The sequence below is a fragment of the Fundulus heteroclitus genome, chromosome 16 (assembly GCF_011125445.2).
Source record: "Fundulus heteroclitus isolate FHET01 chromosome 16, MU-UCD_Fhet_4.1, whole genome shotgun sequence".
Taxonomy (NCBI): domain Eukaryota; kingdom Metazoa; phylum Chordata; class Actinopteri; order Cyprinodontiformes; family Fundulidae; genus Fundulus; species Fundulus heteroclitus.
In genome coordinates this window covers 18,666,602-18,683,152 of record NC_046376.1, presented here as the reverse complement: position 1 = coordinate 18,683,152, position 16,551 = coordinate 18,666,602, and the positions used below count along the sequence as shown (strand labels likewise).

General features: G+C 39.2%; 2 protein-coding genes and 1 long non-coding RNA gene across 4 annotated transcripts in view; 2 read left to right on the top strand and 1 right to left on the bottom strand.

Moving 5' to 3' along the window:
- The first annotated feature begins 987 nt into the window (after positions 1–987).
- timp2b (TIMP metallopeptidase inhibitor 2b) lies at positions 988–13,331 on the top strand. The gene is made up of 5 exons (XM_036148312.1): positions 988–1,346; positions 11,541–11,641; positions 11,742–11,850; positions 11,957–12,081; positions 12,211–13,331. Exons 1-5 carry the CDS (start codon positions 1,217–1,219, stop codon positions 12,406–12,408), a joined length of 663 nt encoding a protein of 220 aa, XP_036004205.1. The 5' UTR covers positions 988–1,216; the 3' UTR covers positions 12,409–13,331.
- LOC118566382 lies at positions 9,104–10,985 on the bottom strand. Its single transcript, XR_004932970.1, has 2 exons — positions 9,541–10,985; positions 9,104–9,186 (listed from the first exon to the last, which is right to left on the bottom strand). It is a non-coding gene; the product is annotated as an uncharacterized LOC118566382 (long non-coding RNA).
- Positions 13,332–15,404: 2,073 nt separating the features above from the next.
- Positions 15,405–16,551, top strand: part of usp36 (ubiquitin specific peptidase 36) — a 28,064-nt gene continuing 26,917 nt past the window's right edge. For both annotated transcript variants that reach the window (XM_036147961.1, XM_036147962.1), the window contains exon 1: positions 15,405–15,507. The gene's annotated coding sequence lies outside the window, so the exon portion shown is untranslated. The remainder of the gene's footprint in view (positions 15,508–16,551) is intronic.

Below are 16,551 nucleotides of genomic sequence, written 5' to 3'. Positions count from 1 at the left end.
TGTTTTTATTAGGCTTACTATTTAAAATATGAGATGAAATTCAAACCGATTTTATATATATATATATCTACCTGCAGAACAGAGTTGTAGTCAATCTATTGGGCTATGTTGTGTTTCAAAGGAGAAATGATTTTTTTGTTTTGTTTTTTAACCCCCATTTCTGGTTTCTGATTCAAAAATATGATTTACAACACAGGCAGGATCAGAAATACATTATTTATAATCATTATTGTTATAATAATAATTTATTTTTACAAAAGCAGTGAGAAGGTTTGGCATTCGGGTTCAGGGGCGGCTCTAGACAGGGGCCCACAGGGGCCAGTGCCCCTGTAGAAATGGTCCTGGCCCCTGTTATTGGCCCTTGTATTAAAGTCATAACATTAAATAAACTTCTTACAATTATATGCATTGGTGAAGAAACCACACCTGATTTTTCACTTTGACCAATTTTTTTTTTTTTTTTTTACCTTTACAATTTCACCCTAACAAGGGTTTAAAAATCAAGGTGTTTTATTTTTAGCTTCAGCTGTATTGAGCTGGGATCACAGTTTTCATCTGCTAGATCAGGGATCTGAAACCTGCAGTACCAGAGCCCCAAGTGTCTCACTTCATATTATTAAGTGATTAAATATTGCCCTGTTTTATGATTTCATTCTTTTATGTGCCCCTGTGAAAAAAACACTGGCCCCACCTTGGCCCCCCTGGTAAATCTGGTCTAGAACCGCCACTGTTCGGGTTTGACACACGGGTTAAATGTAGTTCAAGAAAACATGCTTTTAAGAAATGCTGTTTTTCCATCAAAAAGGGAAGAACGGAGCTGAGCCGGAGTGTGACTTCATTATCCGGCCTGTTGATGCAACAGGCGTGCGTCAGATCGGAGCTGACGGAGTTCGTCCTCACGCGTGAAAAGCTGGGAGCCCCTGACCTCTCAGCTCACCGCCCCGAAGGGGAGGCGGAGCCTGATTCCTCCACATAAAGCTCGTCCTCTGGCTGCTGGAAAACAGACAGGGATCGAGGGTGATCGGCTTTGCAACTGGAAAGATCCGCCTCGTACTTTGACAGCAGCAGCCGTCGTCTGTTCTCGAACCAACCCTGGGGATCATTTTACGTCTTCTTTGTCAGGCTTCAGCCTTCACGGAGTAGGCCTACTCTGCTGCGCAACATCTTCTTTCTAACCTCCCCGTTTGTAAGTTTAAAAAAAAAAAAGTTTGTAAAGATGAGCTGCATGACGCACAGCTGTTTGGTCGCCCTGGCCATCCTGTTTCTGTGGCGCGTTGAAGAAATGGCAGAAGCCTGCAGCTGCTCCCCTGCGCATCCTCAACAGGCTTTCTGCAACTCAGACGTCGGTAAGTTCATTTTCAGTTGTATTTTTATTTCATAAAAAAATCATAAAAATACAACTTTTTTTTTTTATTTAGAGCCGCGTTTGTTTACGTTGCACGTACAATGTGTTTCGTTTGTGGAAAATCTATTTAGGTTGCTGTAAAAAGTGTAGCAGGATAAGCTTTTTCCTTCTCTCCATGTCCCTCCCCCTTTTTCGTCCCCTCTAATCATCTGTTGATAGTACCGAATCTTGTAGTTATTGTACTCCAATCTTTTTTTTTCTTTTTTTTTTTTTTTTTAAATCATGTGCTTTAAGATGATATAACAAAATAACACCAATCCCCAGGCATGTTTTTGCCACAATGTTTTGTTGAGATTTCTCAGTATTTTCTTGTGTTTTTGTTCCCCATAAATCATCTGAAAAGTCTGTTTCTTAGAAAAACACCACCCGTTATATTTTCCATTGGTCTATATACAAATGAGGAACTGGCAACATTTGAAGCTACCTTATTTGTTGTTCCCTTTTCTTTTTTTTCCCCCCAGAGGTGAAGTAAACATTTAGCCTTTTACAAAACCCTGCTTGTTGTTGCCTTTAAGAAATACCTTGGGCTAACAGGGACCAGCTTGTGCTGCTATTTGAATTAGGGCTTGCTGAGCCTCTTTCCCCCCCTCCATACTCTGTAGCAGTCTGAGTGTGTGGCATTTCTACAGAAGGGAGCTCATTTAGACATTTTCCTCAGCCATGGCATTCCTCGGCTGTGGAGATTGGAGAAACCCGTCTTTTCTGGAGAGTTTACAGCCAACAACCCCCCTCTTTTTCCATTTTAGATCTGGCAGTTTCCTATCTGGGAAAAGGACACACATTTATTCACTCTGGCATTGGATGTGGGCCTGGATTTAACTGCATCAAGTTGCTTAACAATTGGTAGATGAGTAGGCAATGGCTCCTTGACACGGTTGCATCATTTCTGGTATGTTCCACAGAGTGTGAAATTGTTGTTTTGCCCATCCTGGATAAAGTTTACAGTAGGAAAACCCCCACATCTCTAATTACAGCTCCCAACCTACCTGTTGACTTGAACTGAAACCCTCCCCCCTTCTCCTTTCCTTCCTGAGCAGGACAAATCTGGTTTGGAGAATAACTGGATGCCTTAATGTCTACAGTCATGTTCAATCATTATTTAAAGTAGATAAAAGGAACACATTAAAACTTTTACATCATTGGCCTTGACCTGCAGTATAGACCTATCTTAAATCTGCTCTGGCTGCAGATAGTTTCCTGTAAAGTATTTTAACCTTTTCTCATTTTGCCACTTCTACAACCTCAATCTCAAATTTTGTTTTAATGATTTTATGTGACTCGCAGGAAGTAGTAAAATAATGGTGAATTGAAAGGTAAAGTATATTTAAAAAAATGGGTACTCTACAGTAAAAGAGGAGTGGCTGTGTACAGGTGTATTAAGTGCCCTTTACTCTGATGGCCGTAAATAAAGCCGATGAAGAAGCTAAGGGGTTCTAATGGTAATTCTGGAAGCGTTGTAGTGATTCATATTTCAGCTGTAAGAATTTGTGAACAGTATAACCTTAACCCATCAACTCCACAAATCTTGCCTGTAGACAGAAGCCATTGCTGAAAGAAGGCAATGACCATCCTTGTTGAGTCTGGGACACAACAAGGATGGCATTGAAGGTGCTCTGAGATCCAGAGGTTTCTAGGCCGACTTCAACTGCTTGCAAGGTGCATGGACAGGAACAAAAGTCTGCTTTGCAGACTCCAGCAACACTTCCAAGTACTGATGCCAACTCTTCGGCCGGTAAATATCATCACGCATTGTTTAGCACAGAAATCGGTAACCCTGGTCCTCAGGTCCCACTGTCCTGTGTCGTTTTAGATGTCTCTGCTCTAGTACACCAGAATCAAATGATTGCATGACCTCCTCAGCACCCATCACAGGCTTCAGAGGCCTGTTAATCACCCATTTATTTAAGTCAGGTGTGTAGAAGCAGGGAAATGCCTAATCCCTATGGGGTAGTGGGTCCTGAGGACCAGGGTTAACCTCTAGTTTAGGCGATTCCTTGCTGCCACATACCTGGTTTTAAATGAATGGGCAATTAACATGCCTCTGCAGCTGGCTTGCTTAGGAGGTAGTGCAATCATTAGAATCAGCTGTGTTGCAGCAGATAAACATCATCTGAGATAAAGGACAATGGCTCCTGAAGACCAGGGTTAAGGACCACTGCACTCAAGTACAAACAATATTGTGTGTCCGATGAGTCAAACATGACCATCTTAACCAAAAAGTAAAATGTTATGCATAATGGAAACTAATATTGCACACAACCCTGAAGACAGCACTGTGAAACAGTATTGCACTAAATCCAGGATTTGGCAAGACTTGAACATTTATATTAACAGAGTCTCTGTTTAACCAGAGCCTAAATTGTTTTGCAATGATGGATTGGAGATAAATTAATGCAGTGATCCAAGACTCTGAAACCATATATCATTTCCCCCTTCATTTAATTGTTGTGCATTATGCTGTTGGTCTCACATAAAATCCAAGTTAGTGGCGGTGACGCAACAAAGTCACGAACAATGTTTCTTTAATCCAGACGGTGCAGGGCTGTGACTAAACCAAGGTGCTAATAATCACCTGAACTTCCTGAAGGATTCATTGACTCAGTGTCTGAGGTCAGGTCCTGACACGACTCTGAAACCGACACCTTCGCTGCGGCTTCAGCACCATGGATAGACCCTGAGAAATGTACTATAATCATAGGAGTCTGGGAGGTCCTACACTCTGGCCTAAATGGTTAGAAATTGCTCCCCATTCTACTGGCATGAATGCTCATGCATTATATCTATCATTGTTAGACCCACTCTAAGGAGTTTGAGGGTGAAATCTAATGGTTTGAGTTGCAACCAAACTTTTTTTTTTTTTTTTTTTTTTTTTATTCTATACTGGCAGAACTAAAAACAAAAATTACTTTTTGATCTAACTCATGGTCCACTTCCTGAGCTGCTGTAGATCATTTGTGTGAAGAGGATAAAACAAATGTATTTATATAGATAAATGCAGATAGTTTTCTTTTTTTGGAGGAATATTTAATCAATGGTTCATTGTAAGCAGAACTATTGCTGTGCAGAAAGCAGTGACTGTGATTTAAAAGTACAACCATTAATCCACTGCTGCTTGTTAGAAGCTTTATTTATTTTATTATTGGAGTGGGCCTCACTTGTCTCCTAATTACAGCAAATTAAACGTGGGGTTCAGTTAGAAAGCCTGATGTCTGTTAATAATATCATACTGGAGCATGTACCAAAACATTTTTGCCAATAAATAAAAATCCATCCCCTGGCTTTTTGCCTGAGGCAGAAGAATGTTCAGGGGCCATATGGTGTCCTCATTACAGACTTCTGCACAACTTTTTATCTCTTTAAGAGATTATCTGTATTGCCTTTTGTACAAGGAAAGTGAATCATTTGAGACATTGAAATCAGAACTGGCCTTGACTTGACTTCCCGGATAAACACGGCTGCTCTTCAAGCTGTGCAAACAGTTCTCACACAAACCAGGTCATTCCCTTTCTTCCCTTTTATTTCCCTCACAACAGCTGCTCAAATCTCCAGCATGTCCTGCAATGAGGCACTCGATCTATTTATTTAGGAAACATGACAATCTTGGCTTCAAAATAAAAGCTGCAACCACTTGTTAAATCTTCAAAGTAAAATTCGAAGAGTGGTCTGGTATTTTTTTTAATTTAAGCCTGAGTCCAAATTTCAGCTATTCCTTCCTGCAGAAAACTAGTCTTGAAAAGGGGTTTTAATCAGGTTTCAGGCTTCTCTTGCAGCACCAAAGTACTTTACCATGAAATGTATGTGAAGACCATTGCACTGATTAAATACTCCTATCTCAAATTACATTTAATTTATTTTAGGGGGGAACAAAATGTATAGCCTGTCTGAAGGAACAAACACACCAGTAGGTGGTGGTAAAGAAGATGTTCTCAGGATTCAAACTGTCGCCATTGAGTGATGTGTTCAGCTGGCTTTTGTTAGTTTGCAACTGCTTAGGGATCACAGGATTTATCAGTGTCATCCTCAGTCTTTAAGTTATTTGTAGTGGGGGGCAATCCTACTTCAACTAGTCTGTTAATATGAACTCAGTCTTTTAGAATCTGTGAAGACCTGAGAAAGTTGAGTAGTGGTTTCCCTGCTGGAAATAATGATGACAAAGATTGCTTTAGCAATGGTAAAAAAAAAAATACATTTATGTTGGCATATACATTTTCAAATGCACATAAAAATTACTTTGCAGAATGATTTTATTTTTGTCACAAAAACAAGTGAGCTATATCCACGTGTGCCTTTTTTGTTTTCCACAGTGGTCTAAAAACAAGGGAAAAATGTTTGAGAGTCTCTTTTAGTGTTTTTGTTAAGCCTTTGTGGCTTCTCAGAGGAAAGCAGATGCAATTACATGACATGCGTCTTGCTTTTTTGTTTTTCTTTTAATCCACTCCCATGACCATTATACTGTTTTGCAAAAGTTCATGTTATTGTTTGAACAACTGGAAAATTCAATGCTTCCTTCGGTTCCCAGTTTTGTGAGCCTCACGGCCCGCCTGAGGGGCTTTGTCAGCCTCTTTCGGTAATCATCATAGCCGAGGGTAGCAGTGTGTAAATTGTATACCAGTAAAAGAAACCAAATCAACTCGGGGGTGGTTTAAAAAAAAAATAACAAAATCACGTGGAATATATCTCACAAAAAGGAAAGCGTTTTTATAGAATGTAGTGGGCAACACAGTGGTGGGATGGTTTGCATTGTCACTTCAGAACAAAAGCAAACTTCTTTTTTTTTTTTTTTTTTTTTTTTTTTAAATGCATGCATGGTCTTCCCGTGCCTGTGTGGGTTTCCTCTCTCATTCTCAGCACACAGCCCACCCCTAGTGTTCCCAAAATAAAGCGGGATAGGAAAATGACTGACATTGGTTAAACCGGTGGAATTTTTACAGAGTTGATTGGAAAGTATGTATTTTGAAGGGGACTTCTACAGAATATACAGATTTTTATTTATTTAGCTCAGCACACACAGATCTCCCTTCAGATGCAGTTGCTTTTAAGATGACCAACACAATCTAGATAGAAAACAAGGTTGCATTTAAGAGTTTAACACACAAATCCCTGTGCAGAGATTTAAAACTATTAAGACAGGTTAATAAGACTTAAAAATAACAACTTAAATATCACTGAGAGGGTTAAGATTACAATCAGTAACTACTGGGAATTGAACACAAACAGGCTTGAAAGCAGTCCTCTTTGTATGCTTTGAATGGGCTCCACTTCATATAACCAGACCCTAATAAATGAAGAAACGCTGCATATTTATTTATTTTTTTTTATCTGGTCTGGTGTAAATTGTGTTTACAGTTAAGTTGACGCAGCCTGGTCCGCCTAAAATTCAGACATGCAAGCATGTCTGAATTGTGGTAATAACATAAGGAGCTCGTCTAGTCTTTATATTTAAAAACAGAAGCAGATAAAACGCATTTTTGCGTCCCTGACATCATTAAACTCTGTAAAAATAATCCCATAACAGACTTTGGAACATTCCACATGCCTGGAATGCCTCCGGTATGACTCTCTTACAGTCATGATCCGGCTCCACGTATGGATGGCAGCCGCTCTTTTGGATGGTGACCACGCTAAAACACATTGCATTATCAGTCAATCAGATGGAACAAATTTAATTTAATAAACCCTAATTCGACAATTAGTTGTAAGTCAGTTTATTTGTTAGCATCCCTGACTTGGAAGGGTTTCCTGCAGAAAAGACCAACAGAGCTGTGCAGATGGAGACACGGGGGAAAACAGAATCTGAAATGATGACCTAGCCGATTTATTGGTTCAGTTTTATTTAATTATTTTTGTGCATTGTTTATCCTCCACACTTCGAAATACAACTTGAAAGAGATAAGGCAGCCACCAGGTTCCTGCATCAGGGTAACCTTCAGGTCAGAAAACAGCTGTGTGCAGAGAATCTGAGTGACACAAGATTCGGACCACAGTAATGTGTGTTGGTTCTCCTGATAATGTGAAATTTAGCTGAGAAGATAGCATGTCCATGTGTCTTGGAAACTTTAGAAAGATTTCCCCTGTCTCTACCCCTAATTTTAAACTTGAACATAACATGCCACAGTTGCATGGAGTTTAAGTCCTTTTGGGTGCTCCCTTATTTAGGGGTCACCACAGAAAGTCATTACAACTTGTGCACAAACTTGGCTGAATTTTTACACTGGATATACCTTTTTTGTTTTGTTAGAGGACTAGGAAATGGGATGCAGTGGGACTTAACAATTAATGCAATCCTTTAGAACTTGGACTTGTGTGAATTACAAATAATCCCCTGCTCGGGCAGAACAATTTAAGTTTCTCAGCACCTCAACATGGGTTCTCTCATTGTCTCGCCATCAACAGTACATATTGAAATTGGCAAGGTGACATCTGCTTCTTTTTCCACGGTCTTTTTATGTGTGTGCAGAAAACGGCCACCTTCTTAGTTTGTGCACATGTAATGGTTTGTTGCTGATGCAAAATCTTTACTAGCACTTTAGAAACAAAAATGCACAAATTTGTTACACAACAAAGGCAGTAAAATTAACTCATAATTCCAAAGATTGAGCTCATAATGCAATAAAACCACAGTAACGCTAATAGAAATTATTGAAATGAGCATTAAAAACTAATTAATTCAGTAAAATGTGGTAACACAAATTAATTGAAAATGTCAACGCCAAAGAGTTGAGCTGAGTTGTTTAAAAAAAAAAAAAAAAACAGCAACCTTATTAACGTTGCTCCTTGTGGTTAACGTAGTTTTACAAAGGGCAATTACTGTCTCAAATATAGGTCAATCTTTGTAAAACTTTCTTGCCTCCCATTATCAAACCTTCTTTGAGATTTCATGTTCCTCTGACTAAAATCATAAGGACATTATTTCATGAACCATGTCCTCTCAACAGGATAATGCTGCATTTTCCTGACAAAGGTCTTGCCATAAACACAAAATGAAGGCCCTGAGTAAAGGGGATACCCGCTTTAATATGGCCAGCTGCTGTTTAATGCCCATACTGAAGCTTCATTGCTCCATAAAGTAATATCTCCCCTATCAATATTGTTTCTTGCTCCTATTCAATTGTTTTGTATTTTGAAGCCATTTTCTACAACTTGGGTGTGATCCGCCAGCACACAATGCAAATGAATCTAACTTTGAGAACGTAGGATCACCTCCAACATCTTGCCGTTTAACCTCTGTTCTTTTTGTGAATGGGAAATACCTTAGCAAAAATATCATTTTAAATATGCCGACAGACAGTTTTAAGGCCTTAATACGTGATAGTCTGTCATTTCTATAGTTAACAAAGTTAGTGGTGAGGGGCCGGCTCTAGAGTTGTGCTCTCAGCAGCATTTTCTACCACCTTCAAGTGATGACTGATTTTAGCCCACTTACAAGGAAATGGAATAATCTAAATATGGTTTTATTTTTTTTTGAGTGGGGGGGGTGAGCTTAAACTTCACTCGAAGTTCCCACTAAGGCAATTGAGTTTGTAATGATCTCCAGGTGTTTGTTTTGGATTGGTTCTTTAAGTTTCTGGATCATGCCTTCTATGGTTTTATTATCCTTTAGTGTTAAATGTTGTGGGTTGGTTATTGGGTTCTGTTAGGTTTCTTCATGCTTTCTCTCCTCACTCCTCCTTTTTGTATATAAGCTGCCTGGATTTTCCCCTTTAGCTAGTTTCTCCGTTATCCTGCCTCCTGCATGCTCCTCTGATCTTCATAGTGGTCTGTGCTCTGCCCTGCTGTTGTCCCTGTAAGTTAATTTGTTCCGCTTCATTAAAACCATCAGCTACAACATGACATTGCATCACAATTTGCCTTTAGAATTTGAAGAGGTTATCAAAAAAAAAAAATGACAAAAGATTGATCGTATGAAGTGAAACGATCATAAAGGCTGAGGGGGGGAAAGCCCCTATCTCCCAAATGCTATGACTTCTGTTTTGGTAACTTTAAGATGCAAATTTAAAGTAATCTGTTTTTGATATAATTAAAGCAAAGTATTTAAGAAATTGCTAGCTTTTGTTTTATTGGATGAGAAAACTCTAGTGCAAAGGCCTCTTCTCCTTTTTAAAACCAGACCTACCACCTCTGAGCATTAAACCTACCGGCACCTGCAGATGGGGGAGAAGGCCGAGTCGGCTTCAGATAAAGTCCAGGCTGCTACCAGGCTCCACTTTTCCCCTGTTTCACAAGGCCATGCCTGCATACTTTCTCTGTGTGACAATCGATGTTTGGGTTTTGTTGGTTAATGGGGCCAAAAGCTGCAGTCTGCAATATAAATGGAGAGGAAAAAAGAGTTAAAGGTGCAGCTGAGGGTGCATTTACTTTTGCCATGTTTCTCAAATCAAGTCCTGGAACTTGATCAAATCAAAGGACGTCGTTGACAAAACATCAGAAAGGAATGTTGTATTTCACAGAGATAACGAATATAATGAAAACAAGACTGGGCCAAGGATAGAACCTTGAGGAACCTTTTATAGGCAAGAGTTGTTGCTCCTGAAGGAAAATGTCTGTGTTGATAGAGAAACTCTTATTTAAGACCTTACCCCCTGTAGATAAGTTTTCTCAATGCCAAGCCTCCTAAAGTCCCAGCCATGCTAAGATAATATTGTCTACACTGTCAAAAGCAGAACCTAAGTCTAAAACGACACCTAGATCTCTGTACTCCAAGAGCAAATGGATCAAATAAGGCCTTTAAAGTCTCAAGCTGTTTTGGTGCTGGAAACATTTTTGAGTGTTGTTGTTTTTTTTTTTCAGCTGGTCTCTAAAGAGAACTTTTCTGACAAACTTGGAATGAAAAAGGTAGCTTGGAGTAGGCTGAAAGTTTTAGCGAGACTAATTTAAATAGTTGCTCTTATTTGGTAAAGTAGTGGGCAAGTCTTGATCCGAGAGATTCTGCAGCTGCCACCTTGAGAAAGCAAAGGCCGAACTGGAATTTGAGAGGGAACATCTGGTTAGCATTAGCTCTGTCGCTGGTTTCCCCCTCTTAAAAATGTAAACCGTAAGCCCTTTCCTTTTGCGGTTGTGTTAGGAATTTACAGTAATACTTTATGCGTTGTGCAGGTAATCCAGAGTTATTTGGTCCCAGCCTGTGCCATAATTTGCCCTGAGAGCATGAGCTTTTCTTTTTCCAGAACTCACAAGAGAAAAGTTGAGGCATCATGCAAAAAAAAATGAAAAGAATAAAATAAAGGCACGATTTACATGTCAGCAGCTCTATCCAGATGGTGAGGCCAGCTGAGAAAGGGGGCCTGCAGGCAGGCAAAAAGGGAGATTTCTTATTCAGCTTTTCAAAGACTGCTGACTGTAGGTTCTCAGACCTTAGGTAGGAGGAAGCCAAACAGGCAGCACACGTTCTTCCTTCTGATGGCAGCTGATGAAACGCTCTGCTCTGCTTCTGTCTTCTCAGCAGTTATTGCACATGAGCTCTCAGATATACAGTGCTTTGCCAAAGTATTCATCTTCTCAACCTTTATCATTTAAAACGCCAAACACAAACTTCTTCAGTCATTTGGATTTTTATGGACCAATACAAATTACCACACTTTTTTTTTTTTTTCCCCAAATAAAAATCTGTTTATTTGCCTATGCATTGAGCTTCTAACTTGTAAAATCCGCTTTGAACTGCTATGATTACATTAGTGTTGAGATAATATGGCTTTACCAGCTTTTGCACATATAGGGCCTACATTACTGGCCTTTATCTTTGCAAAATGGTTCCAGCTCAGACAGATTAGCTGAAGGGCATCTATTAACATACATTTCCGAGTCTTGCCCTGGATTCTTAGTTGGATTTAAGTCTGAACGTAGACCGGGCCACTCTAATACACGAATATCCTTGACCTGAACCATTGAACTGCAGCTCCACCGGCTTCAATGGGTTGTGTTTAAGTATTGGCCCGTATTTAGCGGATCAACGTACGCGTTTACTCCGACCAGCTTCCCTGTCCCTGCTGAAAAGATTCCCCACAGCATGATGCTTCTGCTGCCAAATGTAACGGTGGAGGCGGCATCTTGTTGTAAATTTTGTTTGAGGTTTAACCTAATGATGTTTTTTTACTTTTGGAATAAAATCTTAATCTGGTTTGCTGTGTTTGTCTTTTAGTTATTAGGGCAAAAGTGGTTGGAATGCAGGAGGTTGACAGCGGCAATGATGTATATGGAAATCCCATCAAACGGCTCCGGTTTGACGTCAAACAGATGAAGGTAATGAAGGGTGGGGTGAAGAAAAAACTACTTTTTGGTTCTTTCAGTGCAAATGTTCGTTATATAAATGTTTTTTTTGTTTGTTTTTTTTAATCCTCAGATGTTTAAAGGTCCCACCCAGGATATTGATGCCATCTATACTGCTCCATCCTCAGCAATGTGTGGCGTGACTCTGGACACCGATGGAAAGAAGGAGTACCTTATTACAGGTATTTTGTTTTTGCCTCATGTCTGTTTTTATTTACTGCAAGATTGTTTTAAAAATGCATCTTTATATAATTTTTGACACCATCCAATTGTTTTTACAAATTTTAGGTAAACTGGAGGTTGATGGGACGATGCACGTCACCTTGTGTGACTTCATGGAGCAGTGGGAGACCCTGACCGCGATGCAGAGGAAGAGCCTGACTGAGCGCTATGAAACTGGCTGCGACTGCAGGGTACAGAAGTTGCTTCTAAAATATAATGAACTTGGACGTATAGCTGCATTGAGCTTAACAATATATAAAGACCAAGATGTTTCTTCGCTATGCACGTTTCCTCACCTCCGTCTCCTCTGTAACCCTCAGATCACCCGCTGCACCTCCATCCCCTGCATGATCAGCAGCCCGGCAGAGTGCCTTTGGACAGACTGGGTGATCGAAAAGACGGTGAACGGAGAGCAAGCCAAGCACTACGCTTGCATCAAGAGGAGCGACGACTCGTGCGCCTGGTACAGAGGCAGTGCGCCACCCAGGAAGGATTTTCTGGACATTGAAGACCCATAACTCCTCGTCTGTGGAACAATCTGAAGATGGGTGCAGTTTGAATAGTTCAACACACACACACAAAAAGAAATAAAAAAAAATTATGTTTGTAGACTTTGTTTTTGTTAACTGTTGTGCGGAGGCCCTGGTAAGACGACTAATAATTATTTCAGGTTGCATGATATGAAAAACTCGCCTTTCCCCACTTCAACCCTTTTTGAAGCACTTCCTCATCAACCACTTATTCTCCATCTGAAATAAATAGTATCAGTTTAGTGTTTTTTTTTCTTTCTTTTTTATATTTTTTTTTCTTTGTGCTCTTTTTTTATATATATGTAATGAATTAAAGTTTTATTTAAAGTGAGATGCAAATCTTTAATGCAGAATTCAGAAACTTGAAATTTTCTCACTGCATTGATGCTAATCACCCCCCACCCCCACCTGTTGTCACCATCAGTGCTTTTGCTGTGAAATCATCCAGGATAGACAAAAAAATGCACTTTGAATACTATTTCTTTTTTTTTTTTCTTTTTTTTTTTTTCCACAAACATTTTCAATTAGAAGGTATGACATACATTTAAGCATTACTATTAAATGATTCTGAAAATTCTTTTGACAAAAGACCCAATTTTGTATCTGTTTAATAAGCAGACTTTGTACAAAATAAAAAACAAATTGTATCTGTGTTCAATGTCTTACAACCTAGACAGTTGCTGCATATTGAAGGTTTTGTATGTAATTTTCCTTGCAAAAAAAAAACTAATTATTTGAGCTGTCGTCACATGACTTACAAAATTTTGTATAATTCCCCCCCCCCCCTCCCTTGTTTTTGCAATGTGACATCTTGTGCTGGTTTCACATGGGATTTTGGAGATGAATGATTTTTGCATGGATGTCCAGCTCAAACCGTTTTTGTACATTTGGCTATTAAAAAGTAAATGATGTGTTGATGTGTGATATTTATTTTTTAAGTACTGATTTGTGAAACAAGCATGCATTTGTAGGGATACACTGGTAAAATGAGAAATTAGGAGTGACCTTGTGGCAAGTGTAGCTGCTCAGGGGAGCAGTTTGAGGCCTTGTAGAACAATTGGGCCCCATATTATGGCAAACTAGTGCCCCCTAGTGGTGAAAACAGCAGACAAAATAAAAGACGCACGAGGCAAATCATGTGCCCTGATGAGCAGTTTCTGCGATGAAACACTTGTTATCACAATATTGATTATTACCATTAGTACAATGGTGCATTGCACATTTTGGAACTGCCCATCATGTTTTAAACATGCCGTTACCTTGTAATAACGCCTCTGGGTTAATGGAATATGTTTATGGCTTTCCAAGTGCAAGCTCCTTTTAAAAAAAACAAACACAGGGAAGTGACAAAATCCCTGTAGTAATTAACAAGTAAATGGCTGGTACTTTTCTCAGCTCAATGACGCAAGGCTTATGGCACGCTGTTGTAACATTTAATCAAATTTACTTGAGTCAAATGTAGCAGTGATCCTATTTGGAAAATTATATCCTTAGAAATAAGTTCAAATTGATATTGAATATTTATGCAACTAAGACTTCTACCTGTACAAATAGTAACTCAGGACCTGCAAAACTAAGAGGGAACCTCGTTTGGGATTTCAAAATATGGCCAAATTTGAATATCAGTTTGTAATATTTAGAGGCTACAGTGAATATTTGACAGATATCCATGAGTGAAAATTCTTAAAGCCTTTACATTCATTGGATTTCATATGTTCACTCGTCACACCAATCTAAGAATATATATTACTGGCTCTCATCTAGCCTACCAGCCAGCAAAAAAGGTGTCCTGCTGGGCTTGCACTCATTTTCAAGCATCAGCTACAGTCTGCGTTCTCCAAGTCCCAGGAGAAATTACTGATGTGTGCATTCTTTAAACGGTTCAAGAACATATAACGGGCACTTATGTTGTCATATTGAAAAAAAAAAAAAAAACACCTTTGCCCTTTGTTCCTGCTAAATTAAATTTGTCATGAGCCAGAGTACTAGCATAACCATCCAAACAGCAGCAGATCCAGTTTAATAAATTGTTCAATGTGAGTCTATGTTTCAATTAAGAATCACTGAATTTCCAGGTTTCAGATAATGAAAGCTATTAAATTTTACAAACAAAATTAGTTTTAATGTAATGTTCCATGTTTACCAAGGATACCAGTGTGTAGTTTGCAGTTCCAGAATTAATATTAAATTAATAAATATATTAATCAGTGAACAAAAAACATAGATATTGCTTTGAACATTTGCCATTCTGTTGTAAAGACATACTAATACTTCATGAGATACAGAAACGTCCATTGACTGGTGCCTATCCTCATTAATCACTTTTATTTTACATATGCTTTCTAAGCACATTCCTACAATTCTTAATTAAAAATGGACACCTGAAATGACTTGGTCATATTTACACAAATCTCCACTTTTGTTTTGCGTCTGTGTTTTATATTTAAAACAATCCTACAGAAATGTGTTGCTGTAACATCTCTGACATGCACATTTCTCCAGTAAATAATGCATTTTCACACACTACCCATCTTCTCTGCAGGTACAGAGAATGCACATGTAGATAGGTAGGCCTGGTAAAATGCACGAAAGTAGAAATGTAATTTATTCTAGAAAGAATGACCTTCATTATTTCTGAAACGTACTTTTTTGATAACACCAATCACATTTACGAAGGCTTGAATAACCCTTTTGAGTAGCGATGATTAAATGTAGGGTATCTGAAGAGGACAGCGCGTCCTGCTTTTATATGACAATATCGCTTTCCATTTTATTCCACACGGCTTTGCTCTTTTGTCACAGTCGAAATTGTCAGGCATCCATCGCGCCCGATTGCGTCAATGGTAAACAGCGAGAACTGGAAGTCACGTGTGGCTCTCTACCGACAGCCCAACGTCATCTGAAGCGCTGATTGGACAACCCTCTTCTGTGACGGCACCGTCTGTGCTGTGATAGGTTCCTGGCGCCTGTCTGTCAATACTGGTCCCGCCCCTCCATAATGCAGCATGGGCAAAAAATTCCAGATTCGGTAGCTTCAGCTGAGGGAGCAAACTCCTTTTGAGAAATATTTGGCCGATTAAACAAAAGGTGAGTGAACCCCTGTAAGGCATACGGCGTTTTTTGTTTGTTTTTAAAACCGTAGTCCAGGTTGTCAAAATATAAACGTGTCTGCCAGAGGCTGTTAGCCATCTGGTTTCTGAAATGTGCTAACCCACATTTTCAGCGCCGAGGAAGGCAGGAGGTTGTCGCCACGTTAAGTTAGCTCGCTGGCTAATCTTCACACTGCAGCTCCGTGCGACGTACGGCTGTATAAAACGAAGCGGGCCTCAAAAGAAACCCCGTCTACCGAAATGTAGAGGGGTTTTAGTCGCTCGGCTCAAACGTGTTCTTCGTGTTTTAAAGCACCCCGGCCGAAAACTGCTGGGAGCGACATTTAGCAAGCTAGCATGGAAGCTGGAAGCTGTCCCGTAGTGCTAGGTTCAGATGGGTCTAACACGAGCTGTCCACGTCTTTCCTATTCTTTATTCATTTAAAAAGTTATCTAAATAAATAAAGCTCATAACGTGTATATTAATGGAATTAGGAAGCGATTAGGCTTGCTAAAATAGCATAATATGGTGTTTTTTCAACAGTTATCACATCACTTCAGTGTTATAAAGTGATGTTTTTGTGCAATTTAAATCTCCACCTCTATTTACTGTAATTTCAGAGTAGTTGCATGTCAAAAGTAACGTTTCTTTTCACAGGTAGTGGGAAAATAAAACAACTTTAAATGATACAAAATCACACGTGTTTAAAAAAAAAAAAGTATAAGAAAATTACGACATATCAAAAACATACAATTCCAGGTTACTTCGTGTTAGTTAATTTATACTAAACGTGGCTGAAGTTTCTAAGGCTGTGAAACTTATTATGCCACAAAGTGATTTAATGAGCCGAAAGGATCAAGATTCTTACTGTAGAAAATTATATTTTCATCAGGTGTTGCCCCATATCATATCCATCATCATTACCGGAGAGAGGTATTGTGATTAGTTTTGTGATTGACTGTGATAATGGTGTTAAAGTGCAACTGTTGCCATGCTGTTGAGAGTTACAACCACACTACATTATGTGACTGGTACATAGAAG

Bases quoted from the DNA above. Each gene is read 5' to 3' on its own strand.
- timp2b (XM_036148312.1), top strand. From the start codon at position 1,217: ATGAGCTGCATGACGCACAGCTGTTTGGTCGCCCTGGCCATCCTGTTT. The intron at 11,642-11,741 runs GTAATGAAGGGT...TTTAATCCTCAG, and splicing joins TTGACGTCAAACAGATGAAG to ATGTTTAAAGGTCCCACCCA. The intron at 12,082-12,210 runs GTACAGAAGTTG...TGTAACCCTCAG, and splicing joins AAACTGGCTGCGACTGCAGG to ATCACCCGCTGCACCTCCAT.